The sequence below is a fragment of the Hydra vulgaris genome, chromosome 03 (assembly GCF_038396675.1).
Source record: "Hydra vulgaris chromosome 03, alternate assembly HydraT2T_AEP".
NCBI lineage: Eukaryota > Metazoa > Cnidaria > Hydrozoa > Anthoathecata > Hydridae > Hydra > Hydra vulgaris.
In genome coordinates, this window is record NC_088922.1 from 7946058 (window position 1) to 7965123 (window position 19066).

Here is a 19066-nt window from a genome sequence, read left to right on the forward strand (position 1 = left end):
AATAAATAAAAAGTTATAATATAAATATTTTTATTTTGACATTAAAAAAAAAAAAAAAAAGATTTGTTTGCTTTTCTCCTAATATTAAAAAAAAAACATTATTCAACCTGAACGTAATTACAAAACATATATAAAATAATTTTCTATTGCCGTAAAATTGCCTAAGTTTGGTCACCATTTAACTTTGGTCCTTTAAGAAAAAATATAAAAAAAGCATACAAAACTCAAATTTTACAAACTTTTTTTTCTCAAATATTATTTGTATTTAGTTCGTAAATATGAATCTATTAAAAAAATAGTAACATTTAAATGCAACCTGCTGAAATAATTCTTTAGCAAAACAACACTTTGAAAAAATGCATGCTAATAAAATCTAAAATAAGCAAATTATTATAATAAATGATCATATTTAATCTTAGTATTATTAAGAATCACCAAATTAAATATATTTACAATTTTTGAAAGTTAACTACTTTTTTTTTAAGAATTCGTAAAATTTTGAAATACTCTTACTCCGGTCATTCACGGAAAAACAGCAAAGGAGACGATTATAATGGATACACACCGTTGTATAAACAGTGCAATTTGTATTGAATTAAATACAGGCTGTTTCAGGAAGCGCGTGCGGTCGCATGCATTGTGTATGTCCACGCTTAAAGTTATTTTTTTAGACAATTTGACCACATTTTTATATAGTAAGCGTTTTAAGATTTTGCGGCAAAATGAAGCTATAAGAAACTAGAAAATAAATCAGCAATACTCGAAGAAAAGAACCAAAGACTATACAAAATAGTAAACCTAAATAAAATAAGCTAAAAATGATTTCTTAATAAAAAAAAGAAAATTGTGGACAAAAAAATTATATATCTAAATATTTACTGTTTTTGTTTTCTTATTTTTAAAGTGTTTGTTATTTTCCACTACCAAAATTGATACAAGTCGGGGAAAAAAGTAGATAAGAATATAACAAAAATAAAAATATTTTTTTAACAAGTTTTTTATGTAAAAAAAGAAAATGAAGCTGCAAAATTTTGCATCAGATGCAAAATATATTTATTAAAGAAACTACGTTATTCCTTTAATTCCGTCAATTTTAAGTCAGCTTTAATTCCGCTTATTCCGTCATTACCAAAATTTATTAATCAAATAATATTTTTGACAAATAAGTAACAATTTATTTTCTTATTATATAAGTATTGAGAAAAAACGTCAAACATAGCAAAAACTTTGTTTAAAAGCAAAGACTTAAAAAGGAACAAATGAATAAACGAAATAAGCAAATAAACGTAAGGAAAAAATTAACAAAATTTCTTATAGTTCTAGCGTACATAGCAAAATAGTTTTTAATTTATATGGACTGATAAAAATCATGAATAAATTGTATATCAAAACTTTCAATTGTTGTTAAATCAATAAATGATGTTTTTTTCAACAACAACTCTAAAAAAAAGAATAAAAAAGTTGTATAAAAATTTTATAATTTTTTTTTTTTATTTATACTTTCTTAATTAATAAATTTTCTAGTTTATTTTATTAAACTTTATATTTTGTCACAATTTTGTTTCCTTATTTAAGAATTTTTTTTTTTTTTTCTCAGTAAATAAGTTTAGCTTTCTGCCGTGAATTATTGAAACGCTTTAGAAGTTAAAATATTCAAACTGCCATGGTCAGTTAGTCTAAAAAATTTTAGACTAACTGACCATGGCAGTTTGCATATTTTAGAAAGAGAAAAAATTTCTCTTTAGTTAAGTTTTCTTTCTATTTTTTATAGTTTAAATTGTTAATAATTTTTTTCCTTTATTAGTTTTTTTCACCGCGTTTTTAATTATCTAAAAAGTTGTGGTAAAGTTTTCAGTTTCAAAAAAACAATTACACGCATCATGATTGAAGTGCAATTACATGCTTTTCCTGTTCACGACTCTGTGTGTGTGTGTGTGTGTGTGTGTGTGTGTGTGTGTGTGTGTGTGTGTGTGTGTGTGTGTGTGTGTGTGTGTATATATATATATATATACACACACACATATATACCCCTCTTAACCTTGGCAAATAAATGCAAAGGACTTGACTCCAAAAAATACAATTTACCTCGGCATTACCTTGGCAACATTTTCAAAATTGAATTAAAGTTTTGCTTTTTTAATAAATTGACCTTTATTGTAAAACTTTTCTGTCTATGTATTTATAAATAATGCTATGTGTATCTCAAAACAGTTTTGCTAAATTTAGAAGTTTGCTTGTAATCCTGGTTGGTATAAAAAATTGACATCTGAAATCGCAATAAAAGACAAACAGAGTGTATTCCAAATTTTTGTCAACTTTGTTCTTCAGGCTAACAAAAAATATTTCATAGAATTTTAATTCATTTCTAAAGATCGATTGGACTTATTTCTCAGAAAACTCATAAGTTCATATCCTAATTGTAAGTCCGATTGGTCTGTTTCCTAATAACAATGAGAATGAACTGAGTCGTTTTGGTCCCATTTCAGGGTCATGCTACTGTTGATCAAGAATTTACTGAAAGCAAATATTTTGTCATTAAAAACCTTTATTTCTCAGCAAATAATATGCAACTAAATCTTTTAAATGCATATTCTCAAAACCTTTGCTGTTCATGCATTTATTATTTAAATAAAGAATTGAATTTAAAAAGAAACTTACAGCGGTTTTTAAATGCATAAATTTTTCTGAATAATTTATTCTAGCTAAACAGTAATAAAAATTCTTTATCAAGCTTTCGTATCAAGTTTATATAAAGGTGTTTCCGATAGTCGAATTCACTCATTAATTCCACAACAAATCAAGAAATTTTCATGAATAGAAGAAACTACCATTCTCTATGACATCTTTTTGTGTGTTTATGTATATACTATATTTATATGTGCAGGGTTGTACCCTCAAGTTTTTTCCCGGTTGCCATGCGGGCAACTGAAATGGTTTTTATTGCTCATTTAAGTTGTCTGATAATCAGTTTTCGGATGTAATAGTTTTTTTGGCGGTTTTTTGGAAAATACTGAAGAAAAAAATAAAGATGTCTGACTACTTAATAAGAAACAGTTTAGTTAATTGATTAATTAAAAAAAGTGAAATGTTATAACCTGTTAAAAAATAATTTTTTCATAAAAACTTTAGTTACAAAAAATATTGGTAGAAAGATAACTATAAATAATTTTAAAGATCAGCATTTTTGTTGTAGTCAATATCTGTTTTGTGTCGTTTCTTTTTTTTTTGTGTCAATCTTAACAAAGGTATCATTACGTGAAGCAAAAAAGTTGAAAGCCAAAACTGCAAAGAAACTTTTTATAAAAAGTACAATATTTTATTATTCTCTCTTAATCTTCAATCAAATTTAATTTAGTTGAATGTTTATAACATGTTTATGTTTTAAACATTTTTCATTACACTTCTTTTGTTTTAGAAAAAAAGAATTTCCATGCGCATCATTAATGCATTCTAATAATGATTTTTCACATGCACTCTAATTATGTTTTTTATTTTGTTAATTTTCTTTGACAATGTTAAAATAAAAATTTATTTTAATAATGAAAAACAAGAAGTTTAGTGTTACTAATGATTCAACTGCCCATTCATGTGGTTCAAAATGTGACTAAGATTTTTAAAATGTTACATTTGCATGGCCGACGACACAGGTTTTTAAAGTGGAGGAGGACAATCATCAATTTCTTTAAAAAGTTTTTATATCTAGGGATTTCTTTTAAAAAATGAAATGGTCCTTTACAAAAAAAATATGGAGGGGGAGGGCACATGCCCCCTGGCCCTCTCTTCTCCGGGTTTCATTGGCTCTGATTTGGATTTATAGGAAATTTTATTTTAAAACTTATTTTAAATTAATAAGAAACGTGCTTCAAAATGCAACGTTTAAAAAACAGTCCAGTTGCACTTTAAAATATTAAATCGTGTGTCAGCTTCTTTTAATTAAGTTTAGTAAAATTATTTAAAGCACCGTTGTGTACTCATTATTATATGAAGTATATACTATTTTAAATGCTTTTTAAAGTTTTCTATTAAATAATCGCAAGGAATAATTTCTTCATATATCAAAATACGGTTTTATTATTAAACACACTTTTGTAAGTAACAAAATGTGTGGTCATCCTGTCAGGAGTCTGACAGATTTTTTTTAATTTCAGTTGCCCTTGGAGAAAACATGTTGTCCTGTGCCACTGGACAACCATGAGGGTACACCCCTGATATGTGTATATATTATAAGTATATATGTGTATATTTTTCTTTTTTAGTAAGAATTCTACACTTTCTGGTGACTCATCAACAGAGCTCTCTAAAAACACTGGACACTCAAAAAATACAACTAAATTGATTAAAAATGAAAGCACTCGGTTACACATACAAGGTCTTGATGTTTTGGCGAATAATGTATGTTCTGTTTTTTATTTATTTTTTATATTATATTTGTACTAAAATATATAAATATAGATAAAGAAAAAAATTTTTAATAAAAAAAAAGAAAAATTCAACAACTGAATTCTTTTTTTTTTTTAAATAAAAGAACTTAATTAAATTTAAAAAAAATTAAATATGATTTTAAAAGTTTAAATTTAACATTGAAAAAATGGTTTTGTTATTTTTTTATGAATTCTTTTTCTTATTATTTGCAAATTGATTATGTAAAAACCTTTTAAGTCATAAACTAAAATATGTAAAATCAACCAAAAAGTTTGATTTTTTGATTATAATAAAAGGAATAGCGTTTAGTTTCATTTTTCACAAATGGAAATGAATTTTTTTTATTTCTTATTAATTCAATATTACATAAAGTTCTAATGACATAAGTTTTGTGAACATAAACTTTGTTCATTAATATCTTATTATTATTTGATAAAATCCATCTATAAATTGTATTTATAAACTTTGATACCTTTACTAAAAGTAGTTAATTAAATACGTAAAAAAATTGTGATAAAGCAAACTGACTTTTCATTTACATTATAGAGTAGCAAAAATGTGTTTAGCGTAGCTAAAATAGGAGGTGAGAGGGGTCCTAAAATTTAACCTCTGATATATATCAGAGGAACAGATTGATGTCAACATGGTGATCTATATCTAGATCTTCATCATCTAGCTGTATCAAATTTACCCAAACATCAAATATGACAGTTGTTGCAATCTTCTTTTTTTTTTAATATCTTCGGTTCCAACAAGGCAGCAAGCAACCACTAATAGAGTTGGAAGTTACTGGAATCTTCTGTGATTCACTGTTGGGAGGATCAATATACAAAATAGGGATGTGCCAGGTACTCGGTTTGGATCCGGTAATTCAGCTGTTTTCCCGGGTACCCGGAATTGGCCATTTTGTTACAGGACCCGGGTATCTTTAAAGAAATTTGTAATAAGCATAAGCCTTAAGCACTTTAACTATTTGTTTTAGTGGTACTTGAAATTGTGTCAAAATATTATCTACAGCATTGTTTTTAGTTTAAAATTCAACCAATAAACTTCTTGATATAAGTCTAAGAGTGTCATGGGGTTGCTAACCACAAAATCTTATTTGCCTAATATAGGTGTGTCTCACTTTGAATATTCAAAAAAATATATTTTTGCATAATAATCAGAAAATATTTCAAAAAGTAAACTGATTTAAATGGATATAAAATCAGTAACACAAAATAAAATAACTAGAGAAACGAAGGAATAAAAGTATTTGAATTGATTCTTTTTATTGTGTGAGAAACTTTTTCGCGAGAGTTTTTAGTAATTAAACTGAATGAATGAGTACTTTGATCTAACTGAGTTGAATGGATAAATGCTTTGGTCTAACTAAGTTGCATAATTCGTTTTTAAATACAGTTTTTGCTAAACAATTGTTTAGAATAACTAAACATTTACAATAGATTAAATAAATTTTGATTGTTTACAATAAACATATAGGATTTCTTAAATGTTAATTGTAAACAATCGTTCAAAGATTTATTTAAAATTATTAATATATTTGCTATATAAGTATATATACATTTTTTATAATTATTTAATTTGAATTTTATTTCTTTTATTTAAATTTTATTGTCTGAAAATGATTTTACTTTAAATGCTTCAAACGATGAAAACATTTCGAACTTATTTTGAACGATTATAACACTTTTCATTTATGTTAAAAAATCTTGAAAGTAGAGGTAGAAGGTAAATATTTTACATATTCTTCTACAGAACCTTTTTCTAATGTTAAATAGTTAAATAGCTTATTATTTAAAATGTTGTAATAATAATCTTTTTTTTTTTAATATTTAATCAAAAACATATCTTCATTATCTTTATAGAAATTTTATTTGAAAGTAAAATTATGTCTAAAATAAGTATAGTGTGGAAGTTCTTTGATATAAGCACTGCTCCTCATATGTGCAAGTGCAAACTATGTGATAGCTTAGTTATGAGAGTGGGGAAATCATTAAAGTCTTATAAAACTACAGCAATGGTAAAACATTTGCGCTTAAATCATACCAAAATGTTTGAACTAGAGGAGAAGAAAAAGGTTCAATCGTCACTGTCTTGTGCTACTTCTTAAGCCACAGTTGCTTCTACCACCAATATTACAGGACAAAGCAACATTATTTTTCCACAAAAAAAGCAATGGGATATCAATGACCACAGATCTGTTTGAACCCTAAAAATAATAGGAAAACTTATCGCATTAGATATTTTCTATTGTTAAAGATATGGGATTTAATGAACTGATTAAAGATGCTTACCCCAATTATAAATTATCATGTAGAGCATATTTCACTCAAAATGTAATCCCTAGCATGTATGATATATTGTTTAAAAATATAAATCTGACAACATAAATTTGGACAGAGGATATTACAAAAATCGCATTCTTAAGCATTACTAGACATATATATATATATAAATATATATATCAAACTAAATTTACCCAAGAACCTGTTGTTCTTTGAGTAATTCATTTTTCTGAAAATCACACAGGTGTTCATATAAAAGAGTATTTACAAAAAGGTTTAGAGTCTTTTGAAATCCTGTTAAGCAAAGTTCATGTTATTGTTACTGATAATGCAAGTAATATGAAGGCTGGAGTAAAAAATAGTGGCATGTTATCAACTCCATGCTTTGTTTATATTTTGCAGCTATGTATTCATGACTTTATATTTAGCCAAAAATCCATCAAGAACATTTAACTTAAGCAAAGGAATAGTAATTAACAAAGCAAAGGAAGAACATTTAACTTAAGCAAAGGAATAGCAACACATTTTAATTATTCCCCAATAACATGTGCAAAATTAAAATCAATTCAGCAGCTATTAAGTATTGTACCTTACAAAATGAAACAAGATGTTCCGACTAGCTGGAACAGTTGGTTTCAAATGCTACAAAGAATGTTTGAACAAAAAGTTCCTTTAGCCACTTATGCAGCAGAATTTGATGAAATTAAACTTCCTGATAACCATCAATGGGGAATAATCAAAAACCTTGTTCACATTCTTGCTCCATTTGAAAACTTAACAAAAAATGTTGCAGAAAGGACGAAACTTGCGCACAAATTATACTAAATGTTCTTGGACTGAAAATTTTGAATGATAATTATCCCAGAAAATTATGATGATGATTGATGAACTAATAAAATCTGTTACTAAAAGACTTAATAAATATTTGCTTAATAAAATGTTATGTGTATCAACATTTTTAGATCCGTGATATAAATTACTTTATCAACACGTAGAAGAAGATGTTATTAAGGTGTGGGTTGAAGAAGCATCAAGGAGCAGAAGATGTTGTTGACTCTGGTTCAGACAATGTTCCAGTAGTGATAGCTTCGGCCTCTGCTGGATTCATTAGCATTGATGATTATTTTTAAGATTTAAAGCTTCTATGAGAGCTGGAAGAAAGCAGATTGAAAAACGTTTTGAGGTAGAAAGAGAACTAGGAGAGATTAAAGTTGTTACCACTGAACTAACAAAGCAGCAAACAATATTAAGGTCTGCAATTACTCGTGAAATTCACAACTATTTGTCTCTGCCTCTTTTAGAAAATGAAGGTTGTCCATTTTAGTGGTGAGGTAAATGTGGGATGCAATTTGAAAAACTAAAAAAGATGGCATCAAAATATCTTACAGTGCCTGCTTCATCAATAGAAAGTGAATGAAATTATTTAGTGCTGGTGGGGACATATACAAAGCGACAAGGAGCAGACTAAAATCAGATAACGGAGAATACTTATTGTTTGTTCATTATAATCTAAAGTTAATTAAACAATTAAAATAAGATGCAGCAATTAAGTGTTGTCTATGTTCTTTTTTATTTGTTTTAATTTTTATCATTTTATTCACACTACAGTCGAGAAGTGTGAATAAAATAATCGACTATAGTGTGAATAAAAATACTCTTTTTTTTTCCTGTTCTCTTTCTCTCTTAATATTTTTTTCCATAAGATAACTTATAATTAATTAGCGCATGTTAGCGATTATATAGAGATTAACAACCCTGAGGAAGAAAGAACAATCTTTTTTTTTTTTTTTTGTTATTCACCTCCTCAAGGCCCAGAAGGCCACTGCAGATGAGGAGGCTACTTAATTGTGGTTATAACCCTCTCTTAACTCTATAACTCCGAAACACGAACCTTGACGAACAAGGTTGCTGCGCGGAAAAACAAGTTGAGCGCGGTACGACCAGGGACGTGGTGGGGATCGAACTCGGAACCTCTCGCTTATGAAGCGAGCGCTTAACCACTACCACATACAGATATCAAATTTACACTTTACAAATATCAAATTTGCACTTTAGTTTGTATAATTTGAATTAGTGACCTCGAGTGTAAATATTGTTATTTATTAAAGAAAAACTTTATATATTGGCAAAATTAATAAGCATTATTTTGTTAAAACAATTCAGCACTTGAAATTTCACACGCTTTTATTCCAATTGTTTAGAATAAAATTTTGATAAAACAATAAAAATGGACTCAGTGCCTGGTACCCAAACTCACACCTGGTATTTTCTTCCAGGGACTCGTCATAAACTGGTTCCGGCAATTCTCTAATACAGAAAGCTTAGGAAAATGCTAAGAGCTATCAACATGGATGTTTTCCATGTTGTTAGCTCTTAAAAAATTCTATTAGAAAATAATTTTTTGATAACATTTACCCTACCTGAGTCATATAATGGAGTTTACTCTACATTTACAGTCTGCCAAAATCAGATTCTTAAGCTTGAAAATGTCCATATGACATCTTGACTAACAAATTTAGTTCTTAAAATCTGTTCCTGAAAATCTACCTACTATATTTGGGATCCCTTTAAAATTAAGTTTGGTTATCTGGCAGTGGAAAGCATAAAATGCATAGTTAGCTTCACAGTGTTAATACCAATAGTACAATCACGAAAATGTTGTCTTCTTGCCTTTTTAAACTCTGATGCTGATAGAATTAACGTGATATGTAAACAAAAATCCCTAAACTCAGATTTTTCTCAGATGCCTCTTATGATCTAGATGAGAAAAGAATTCCTTGAGAATGTGCAGTCTTTAACTTTTTTGATGCACTAAGGTAGAAAAAGGTTTCAGTATTTTCTTCAATAAACAAAAATTTTTTTAAATAAAAAAGTTTGTTTTGCATCAAAATCATCAAGTACATATACAGATTAATATATCAGGCTTAGTGGGAGTAAATGAGTGCAAGATTGACAAAAAATTCTCCTAAAACAAACATGGCAAGCCATGCGAGCTGCCCCTCTAAACAGCTGCTTAGGAGAGCTTTTGGTTTTTGCACGAGCTATCTGTTTATTCCTTATTGCTTATTAAATACAAAGTTTTAGTTTTTAAACTTGTTACAAGCCCAGGACGCAGCAAATCGCTTTTTTTTTAAATGAATGTTGGTGTTCATCTTTATTTAATGACGAACGTCTAATTTAAGAGATATTTGTGATATAAGGAAGTTTTATTTTCAAATAATTTTTATTCTAGTTAATAAGTTATATATATTAATGATGCTTATTGAATTTAATTAATTTTTATTTCTTCAAAACAATTTTTTATGCATTTGCAAAGTGCGCTTAAATTAATGATAATAAATATGCAATGACCTGACGATCGTAAACTGTTATCCATTGGTGCTAAATAATGAATTTTTCTCGATAAGTTTGCTAAATTTATTTATAAATAAAATAACGCATAAACTTTTTAAAAAAGAAAATTAAAATGCTAAAGCTTAAAATAAAGTAAAAGTTGTTTTGGCATTTCTTTTTTAAAACTTTTAATAATAAAATCATATTAAGTATTTAATAATAATATAATAAAAATGTCATATTATTGAAGTTGTTAAAAACACAAAAAATTAAAACTATATTAAACATATTCTATATATTCTATTAGATTATATATATTTCAGCAAAACTTAAAAATTCTTCTCAAGCATTTTAAAAGTGATTTTAATATGCACTTTGAAAAACATTACTTTGCTTTAAGAAAAAAAAGAAAATTAAAAAAAGCATGTTTTAGAAAAAAGCGAACATAATGTTTAAGCATGGTTTCTTTTTTTGTTATTGCAAATGCATTTATTTTAAGTAAAAAAAAAAATTTATTTTAAGTAAAAAAAATTTTTGGATGCTTTTGTTAATTTATTATTTTATATTTATTTTTTATTTAGTTAATATTAAGTTAATTATGTGGACTGTCAATGTTAATTGTTTAAAAACAATACTGCTAAATAAATATTTAGGACAGTATTTTTTGTGTACTACATACTGCTGCTACTACTACGCATTAGGCAATCAAAAGTTGATTATCTATCATCAACAGTCATCTTCAACAGGGCAGACTTTGATGCATCTGCAAATTCTTTCTGGTGAAGATCAACCAATTGAAGAAGAAACTGATTTGGTTTTCATCTTTTAGAACTATCTGATAAGAAGGAATCTGATTTGAGTTAGTATTCTCTCTCTCCAATATAAAAAGAACTGCTTCAATTGTTGCCCCAATACTTTTGGTTAAAAAAAAAGTTTTGGCATAATGTAAATGGCTTAACCTATAGGTAAAATTTCTTACGTAAAATTCACATAACATTGGTGGTACTATAAAGCATATTATGTGTGGTAAAAATGCATAACTTTATACACCTTATGCTAAAGGAGGGCATAATTATATGGTAGATTCATCATAATTATGTGGTTGTGGTGTATTGGTAGAGCGCTCGCTTCATAAGCAAGAAGTTCCAAATTTGATCCCCACCATGCCGCTGGTAGTACCGTGCTCAACTTGTTTCTCTACACCGCATTCTTGTTCGCCAAATTTGTGTTTCAGAGTTAAAGAGTTGAGAGAGGGTTATAACCATAATAAAGTGGCCCTCTTGGCTATAGGGAGGCAAATAACATTTTTATACAAAATATATAGAGATACTGAAACCATGGAGTAGATATTTTTGGACTTACAAAAAGATACTTCTTTAATTAAAACATAAAAGAATTATGATCTGCGTTATGGGCAAACAATCTATTAACTGGATCTAATGTAAGGTCTGTACAAGTGTTCTATGCATTACTCTGTGGATTCAAACATTTAAAGTGCCATTGAACATGAATGTTCAGGGTACATTTAAATGTTTGGGTGATTGGAAGGGTACTACTGACTGTCTATGCATGGATTCCATATGAATGTAGCCATATGAGCCACCACTTAAAAGTGATGGTTCATATGGCTACATTCATATGGAATCCGTGGATAGACAGTCAGTAGTACCCTTTTCTTTAAATAGGAAAGAAAATTATACATGAGTTAATTAACAAAAGAACAGGAATCAAATGAATTCCTGTTCTTTTGCTAAATTCTTGATTCAGATTCATCAGATCAATTGGGAGGCAAACAAACAACTGAGAATGTTCAGAGAATAAATATGTTGCAGTGCTTGAAAGATTATTTTTTTGATATTTTTTTGGGTTACTCTCGATTAGAGATTTTTTCGGGTTTATCGTAGTTGCAGATTTAAGCTAAGACTTTCAAATTTACAGATTATAAACAACTTTTACTTAATTTTTTAGTTTGACTTTTCAATACCAAACCAAAGTTGTCTTGAATCAAAACTTTTAAGTTCGATAGAATGTGCTGCTATTTCACTTTTGATCTTGTTAACACATCCGATTTGAATTATCAAAACGTGAGAAAATCAATTTGAACTTAGTGAACCTATCATAGCAGGAGCTAAAACTCCTATAGCATCTTTTTTAAATATGCATTTTGCTATATAATAATTCAATTTCAATAAAGTAAATTTGAAACTTTTGTTACACCTCTAATACTCCTCCCTTACATCTCCTCATCTCCATTACATCTCCTCCGTTATGATCTGACCCTTTAGTTATGGAGCAAATAAACAAAAGTTAAGTACAATGTCGTCATGTAATGAGATTAGACAGTAAAAATAATTCTAAAATTCAGGTTTTAAAAGGGTACACACCAGAATAAAGTGGTGGAAAAGGATGCAGTCAATTGCAACACAGTTTTGCAATCATACATGCAGAAGGTATGGCGCACCAGAAAGCTTTTGAAATATTTATGAAAACAAGAGGTAGAAGTTTGTGCGATAGAAATCAAAATCAAAATGAGTTGCAGCAGGAAATGTAGCAAACAGACACTTTATCTGGTATTCAAACAATGAATAGTATGAATCTTGGTTTGACCAAAAAAAAATTTGAGGTTGCATACTTTATAGTAAAAGAAAAACTGTTGCTTAGTCTATATCTAACAAACAAAAAAATTTCCAAAAATTTTAAATACAGAAGGCTGGCTTCAAAGTATTGAAAACAATGCTTTTTTGGATGAAGGGATAGAAAAAGTTTATGACTTACAAAACGCTGTTGCGACATGCTGGTTTCACCCGAAGCGTAAAGGATGTTTTGGATGCTTGGCATAGCTTAGTAAATTACACTATAAAGTACTTAGTATCACATAATTCTGGTTATCGCAAGTTATGGCACCAAATATTCTCCAGCTAAATGAAAAATAAATAGGTTCTGGTTCTATTTCTTGTTAAACTATTATTTTCTTGGCCTGTATTTTCTTGGCCTTTAATGCAAAAGTTGATCACCTTTTTTCCGTGTCAACCCGACCTACTAAGTTGTTCTACAAAAAGAACATCTACTAAAAAATGAAACTAATTTTCAGATAACCTAATGAGACCTATGCTGTTTTCAACCCATCATATTTTTTTTTCACTTAATTTATGACATTTTTGTTTTCGACTGATTTATTTTTTGACCTATTTTATAGACTTTCATTTTTTATTCAGATTATCTGTTCTTTGTTTTTAATATTGTTTTTTCTAAACTACAAAATTAAAAAAAAAAAATTAACAATCAGTAAGTTTTCCAAGCATTCATCAAACCTTATACCTCCTGATTCTGAAGACAGCATTGCAACCACTGTACGAAGGCTGATCAAGTTTGGCTTGTATTCAAATTAGCTAAATATACAAAATACATACCAAAAGGTGTAGTTATAAAATATGGTAGATTCAATATTCAGTAGGTTAAAAATGCAGTAGGTCAATGACTTAATAGGTTAGAAAATTAGTAGTACATGTTTTAAATAGGTATAAATATAAAAATTAAAAATTGTCAGTTAAAAATCAAAAACGTCATAATTGACGATTTACATAATTTCAATATGAGGTCACCTTTTTTCAATAATGAATAGAGTGAAAACGGACACACACAGCTCTCTGAAAGAGAGATGTTTTCAAAATTTAATTTGAATAAGTTTGCATGGAAAAGATTCTAATGTATTTGATTTAAGTCCTGCTATAGAGTTATGGGCAAATGATGTAGTGCGAAGGCACAATCTGAAATAAAAAATTACTTATAAAAAAACTGGTATAAATTAATTGATTGGTTCTTAATGTTGTTCCTTGTATTGTTTTTGTAAAAAAAAAAAATCATTTATTTTCGGTAACCAAAACCGTAAAAGTTCAATCATTAATATTTGAATAGTTTTTCATTGCGTAAAACGCGAGAGAAAGAAACATTTTTGCAATTAAACTTAGAATGAATGAGCTTAATACTTTGATCAATTTTGCTCTGTTTTTGGAATTTTTAAATGTTTTTACTATCGTTTACAATGTTGCAAACAGTCGCTGAGTTTAAATTGCAGTTTTAACTAAATGAATGTATTTTATATTATGAATATAATAAAAATATTTATATTATAAATATAACAAATATATTTTGTAATATAAATATAAATAATAATAATAAAAATAATCATAAATGAACAAGATATTCATAACAAAAATCTTAAAGTTAATGACAATATAATTATGTGCTAAAAAATATTTTAAGGTGATTAGAAAATAAAGTTTTATTATTATTTTGAATGAATGACTGCATAATCGAATGATGAATCAAAAGTTGACTTGATCAACATAATTTCTTATTTGTTAATTTTTATGATAAGTTAGAATAAGCCGGACAACTTATCATAAATTTTTTTTATACTTAAGCTGGATAACTTTTTGGTTTAAGTATAAAAAAAATTATTCTTTTTTTTAAAGGCTTGTTAAAGTGCCATTAACAAGCAAAACACTTGAAAAAAATTAATTTAAAAGGCTCATTTGTATTTATAACATGATTTTTTTATCATTTTGGAGTTTAAACTAAGTTGTAATTCTGCGGTATAAGCAGTGCTATCAAGCACAAACATTAAAAGTGACACAAAAATTGCTACACTTATAAAAGTTTGATACAAACTTACAAAAAATTTGATAGTCTGGAAAATTATTTTATCGTCTACTTTTTAATTCTTATCATTACAGCCAATCAGTGTTGATCCATAACCTCTAAATATTTATTTTGAGCGCTGCATTACATTTCTTAAGCTTAGAGCCTAAAAGTTACAAAATTCATGTGAAAAGTCTTACAATTCTTTATAAACTTTTTTTTTTTACAAGTTTTTTAAAACTTTGAAAGGTCTTCATAATATCAGAAATAATTAAAAAATATTTTATACTGTTTATTTATACTGTTTTTGTTACACTACAAAACAATAAGTATAATGTTATATTTAATTTGAGAGTATTTATGTAATTCAATTTTTTGTTGTTGTTCAAAATTTTATTTTTATTATGAATTTTATGAAATTTAGTAAAATTTTCTTGATGAATATTTTAATGATATTTAAGATAAGTTTTTGGTATAAAATTAAAGAATATTTTAATGCTAAATAAAATAGTTTTTGTTTTTGTTGTTTAGAATGATTTGCATGAGTTATTTAAAGATATTGGTCCAATAAATAATGTTAAAGTTGTTCCACCGAAGAGATCTGGCCAATATTCAACATATGGGTATGAATATTTGTTTGAGCAATGCTGTTTTTTTTTAATCAAATAACTGAGAATATAGGTCATTCAATTTCTGTTGTTTAGAACTCTTGTTTACTAGTCTGTAATTATCATTAGATATAGAGTTCTTGTTTAGGTTTGTAACCATGGAGTCTGTTGAAGTGGCTAGTTTGGCTATTCAGATATTGGATAACAGCATATTCAAAGGGAAAAAATTATATGTGTCTCATGCTAAACCAAGTGTACAAAGTTGTAATGTAAACAAGCATGAAGATGAAGTTTTTTATGATAAACTTTATGATGATTTAGTTTGGGGGTAAGTTTTTTTAATAAAAAGGTGATTTTACTGGCAATTAAAATTTAGCAAAATAAGTTTTTCTAAATTTTAGTTATGCACATTTTATGTTGATGTTTGAAGTTTATTGACTTTTATAGTATGTAGTACACCATATTTTATTTAACTGTTTCACAGCAAGATTTTTTAATAGGAAGAAAAAAAAAGTTTTTGTTAATATTTTTGAATTTATTTAAAGTTAGTTTTAAGTTAAAAGTTTTGAAATCTTGATGATTAGATATTAATAATTTGGCACTTTTTTCATTAAAGGAACATGATTATTATGACCAAGATGACATGATTATTATGAACATGATTATTATGACAAGGAGTACCAATTTGTATTTACTATATAATAGGGTGTGTCAATTTCAGACTTTATTTAAAAAAGTGGTTTAATAAAATTTAGGATATAAGTAAAAGTTGCAAAATTTTATGGAGAAAAATTTTTCTCATTTCTAAACAATACAAATTTTTCTTAAAATATTTTATAACTTGAAAGAATAATGGCACCCAAAGCCAAAATATGTACTGGCACACAAGTTAGTGTTGCATTCGGTACAGGAAAACAGTTTCTAGTTTCAGAATTACTAACCAACAGAGATGTTATAAGATATGGAATTTAATTAAAAGAGGGTTTCAAAGACAAAAAAAAAGAAATTATCCTGTAGAAAGAAAAAATGGAGCTAAACAAGTGATAAATTTCAAAGAAAACTTAATAAATTTTTTGATATACTAGTATGCAAATGTCCAAGTGTAAAATGAGATGATTTTATTTGTTCTGATGATTGCGATAAAGAAGTTCATTATAAAGTGCAAATGTAATAAAGAGTGCAAAATGCCATCTATTGGCATTATGTATTTTCAAAGAGTTAAAATTGGAACTGTTATCAAGCTTCAAATTAAATTAGCTGAAAACATTGAACCCAGGAAACAGTTTTAAGATTACTCAGAAAAAATCAAGAAGAATATTTTGAGAATAAAGACAGCAATTTTATTTTAACTGGATAAAAAATCGAGTCAGATGAGATTAACTATCAAAAAGAAAGTGATTTCAGGAATGAAATAGAATTAATTGATGACAATTATAACATTACTAATGTAGAATATCTCAAGTGCTTGCAAAATTATCAGAAAAAAAATAAAGTGTTACAATACCTTAGATATTTCACACATAGTTATGAATAGTATAAGGTATAGGTTTTTAAAATAAGTTTGTTTATTAATTATGTATTTATACTTATAAACGCATATATAAAAAGTTAGTTATTGACCATAGTAAAGTTTCTAGAGCGCTAGAAAAATTAATCTTAGTAAGGATTTTGACAATATTACAAAAAGTGGAGAAGTGAAATGCATATTTTTTGATGGGAGAATAGATCAAACCAAACAAATGGTTGAACTTGAAGGCTCGAATGCAAAATTTCCAGTAACTGTTAAAGAAAAACATTACTCTGTATGGAACCTGGAGGTAAATATTTATTTCACTTTACTCCTGCGAAAGCAACAAAAAGTATTAAACATGCAGAGATTATAGCAAATAAAATTGTTGAATGGTTGACTGAGAGAGGTATTGACCAGTATTAACTGGCTGTTGGTGGAGACTCTACAAATGTGAACACTGGTTGGGAAGGAAATAGTCATCCCACATTGCTTGATCTGGCTACAGATCTAGATAAATCCAGTATTTAAAACTATTAAAATTGATAATCTCTTTATTTCTCTTGATGATAAAATAATAAATGGCTTGTCTTCCAATCAATTTTATGGTTATAAAGTTGTTTGTGTCATAGTGGTATTTTACCACCAAAATTTCATTTATTACAAATTGGACCTGTTTTCACATTCAAGATGGTTAACTACTGCTAACAGAATATGTAGAATATGGATCTCTAAACATGAAATTCAAGATTAAGATTTAGAAAATTTAAGGTCTATTACCAAGTACATGATGGCTATTTATTTTCCTTGTTGGTTTAAGATCAAAGTTAAACATTCTTGGATTGAAGGTCCTAAACATGTACTTTACCAGCTGCAGCAAATTTCATAAAGAAAATCTCATTAAAATAGTATCACCCTCTATTCAAAGATCAGCTTGGTTTTGTTTCAGTGAGTGTATACTACAAACATTGTTGTGTTCTAATACTGAAGAGTATAGAAGTTTAGCTTTTAATAAGATAAAATATATTGGAGGTACTGAAGATGAAGATCTATAAAAAGGTGATTCTTCTCCTAGACAAAGAAAAACTCTTGTTCCAATTTTTAATGCTGAAAAATTTGTAGACCTGATATCATGGAAGTCACTAGTTTATGAACCAGTCTTAACTGCCTCTCTAACTAATTCTGAAATTAATTTGTTTTTATCAAATCCTATGCAGGTGCTGATATGTCCATGTCATGGACAATCTGTTGAATGTTGCATAAAGCAAGTTACTGAAGCTTTAAATAGAGTGTGCACTCGTGAAAAGAGAGAAGGGTTTGTTTGAGACATTAAGGGGCGAATAGAAAGTTAATGCCTAAAAATAATAATTAACTAGACCTTAAAAGTTTAACATAAACTTTTTTGTATTGAACTTATAAAATTTATTGAAACAATTCGGTTTTGTTTAAAAAACATATCTCTGTTTTTTTAACATCTATACCAATAAAATTGTTATTAGATGTTAAGCCAAAATTTATTTAAAATACATTGAAAAATATTTTAATATTTATATATTAATCTCAATCTAATTTCAGTTTTAAACTAATATGCATATTAAAATTTAAATTCAAAGTAGAAAAAAATATTTCTTTTAAATTTTATACAAGTTCTTAAAAAAATATATTCATATCAAATTTCGTTTTAATCGACATTAATATACCAACTGATATTTATCAAATAAAGTTAAAAAAAGCTTAATAATGTTTAAGTAAAACCCGAGTTTTTTAGAGAAACCAGGTCAAAATTTTATTGAAATATAAAAAGTCAAATCACCTAAGCAAAATATATTTTAATTTGAATTTTAAAGCCTTATTTGGATTCTCCATCAAATTCTGCAACTTTTAGTAACTCCTTAATTTTTTTCTTGACAAAAATCCAAAATCGACATTTGTTTAAGTAGATTACCATTATTTAAGTAGATCACCCTTTTATTTAAGTAGATCACAATGAGTATTTGCACTTTTTCAATACAGCATATAATACAGTATTTAAAACAGGCAGCTAAAATAGGATAAAATAAATTTAAAAAAATTAAAAGTGTTTATTCTCAAGAACTTTTTCAATCCGACTTTTGTTCAATAAAACATAATTATATTATTATAAGAGATTATTTAAAGTTTCATCTTTAGATTTATTTTATTTAAGATAAAGTTCTTATACACAGTTTTGTCACAAATTTTAAATCTTTAAAGGGGCAAATTTGTGTATCATTAGGTTCTAAAAGTTC

General features: G+C 27.3%; 1 protein-coding gene across 3 annotated transcripts in view; it reads left to right on the forward strand.

Annotated features, from left to right (window-relative positions):
* LOC105844625 (tudor domain-containing 6) overlaps positions 1 to 19066 on the forward strand; it is an 82466-nt gene that overhangs the window by 37490 nt on the left and 25910 nt on the right. For all 3 annotated transcript variants that reach the window (XM_065792239.1, XM_065792240.1, XM_065792241.1), the window contains 3 exons: positions 4257 to 4392; positions 15216 to 15307; positions 15441 to 15620. In XM_065792239.1, the coding sequence (XP_065648311.1) occupies positions 4257 to 4392; positions 15216 to 15307; positions 15441 to 15620 (408 nt within the window). The remainder of the gene's footprint in view (positions 1 to 4256; positions 4393 to 15215; positions 15308 to 15440; positions 15621 to 19066) is intronic.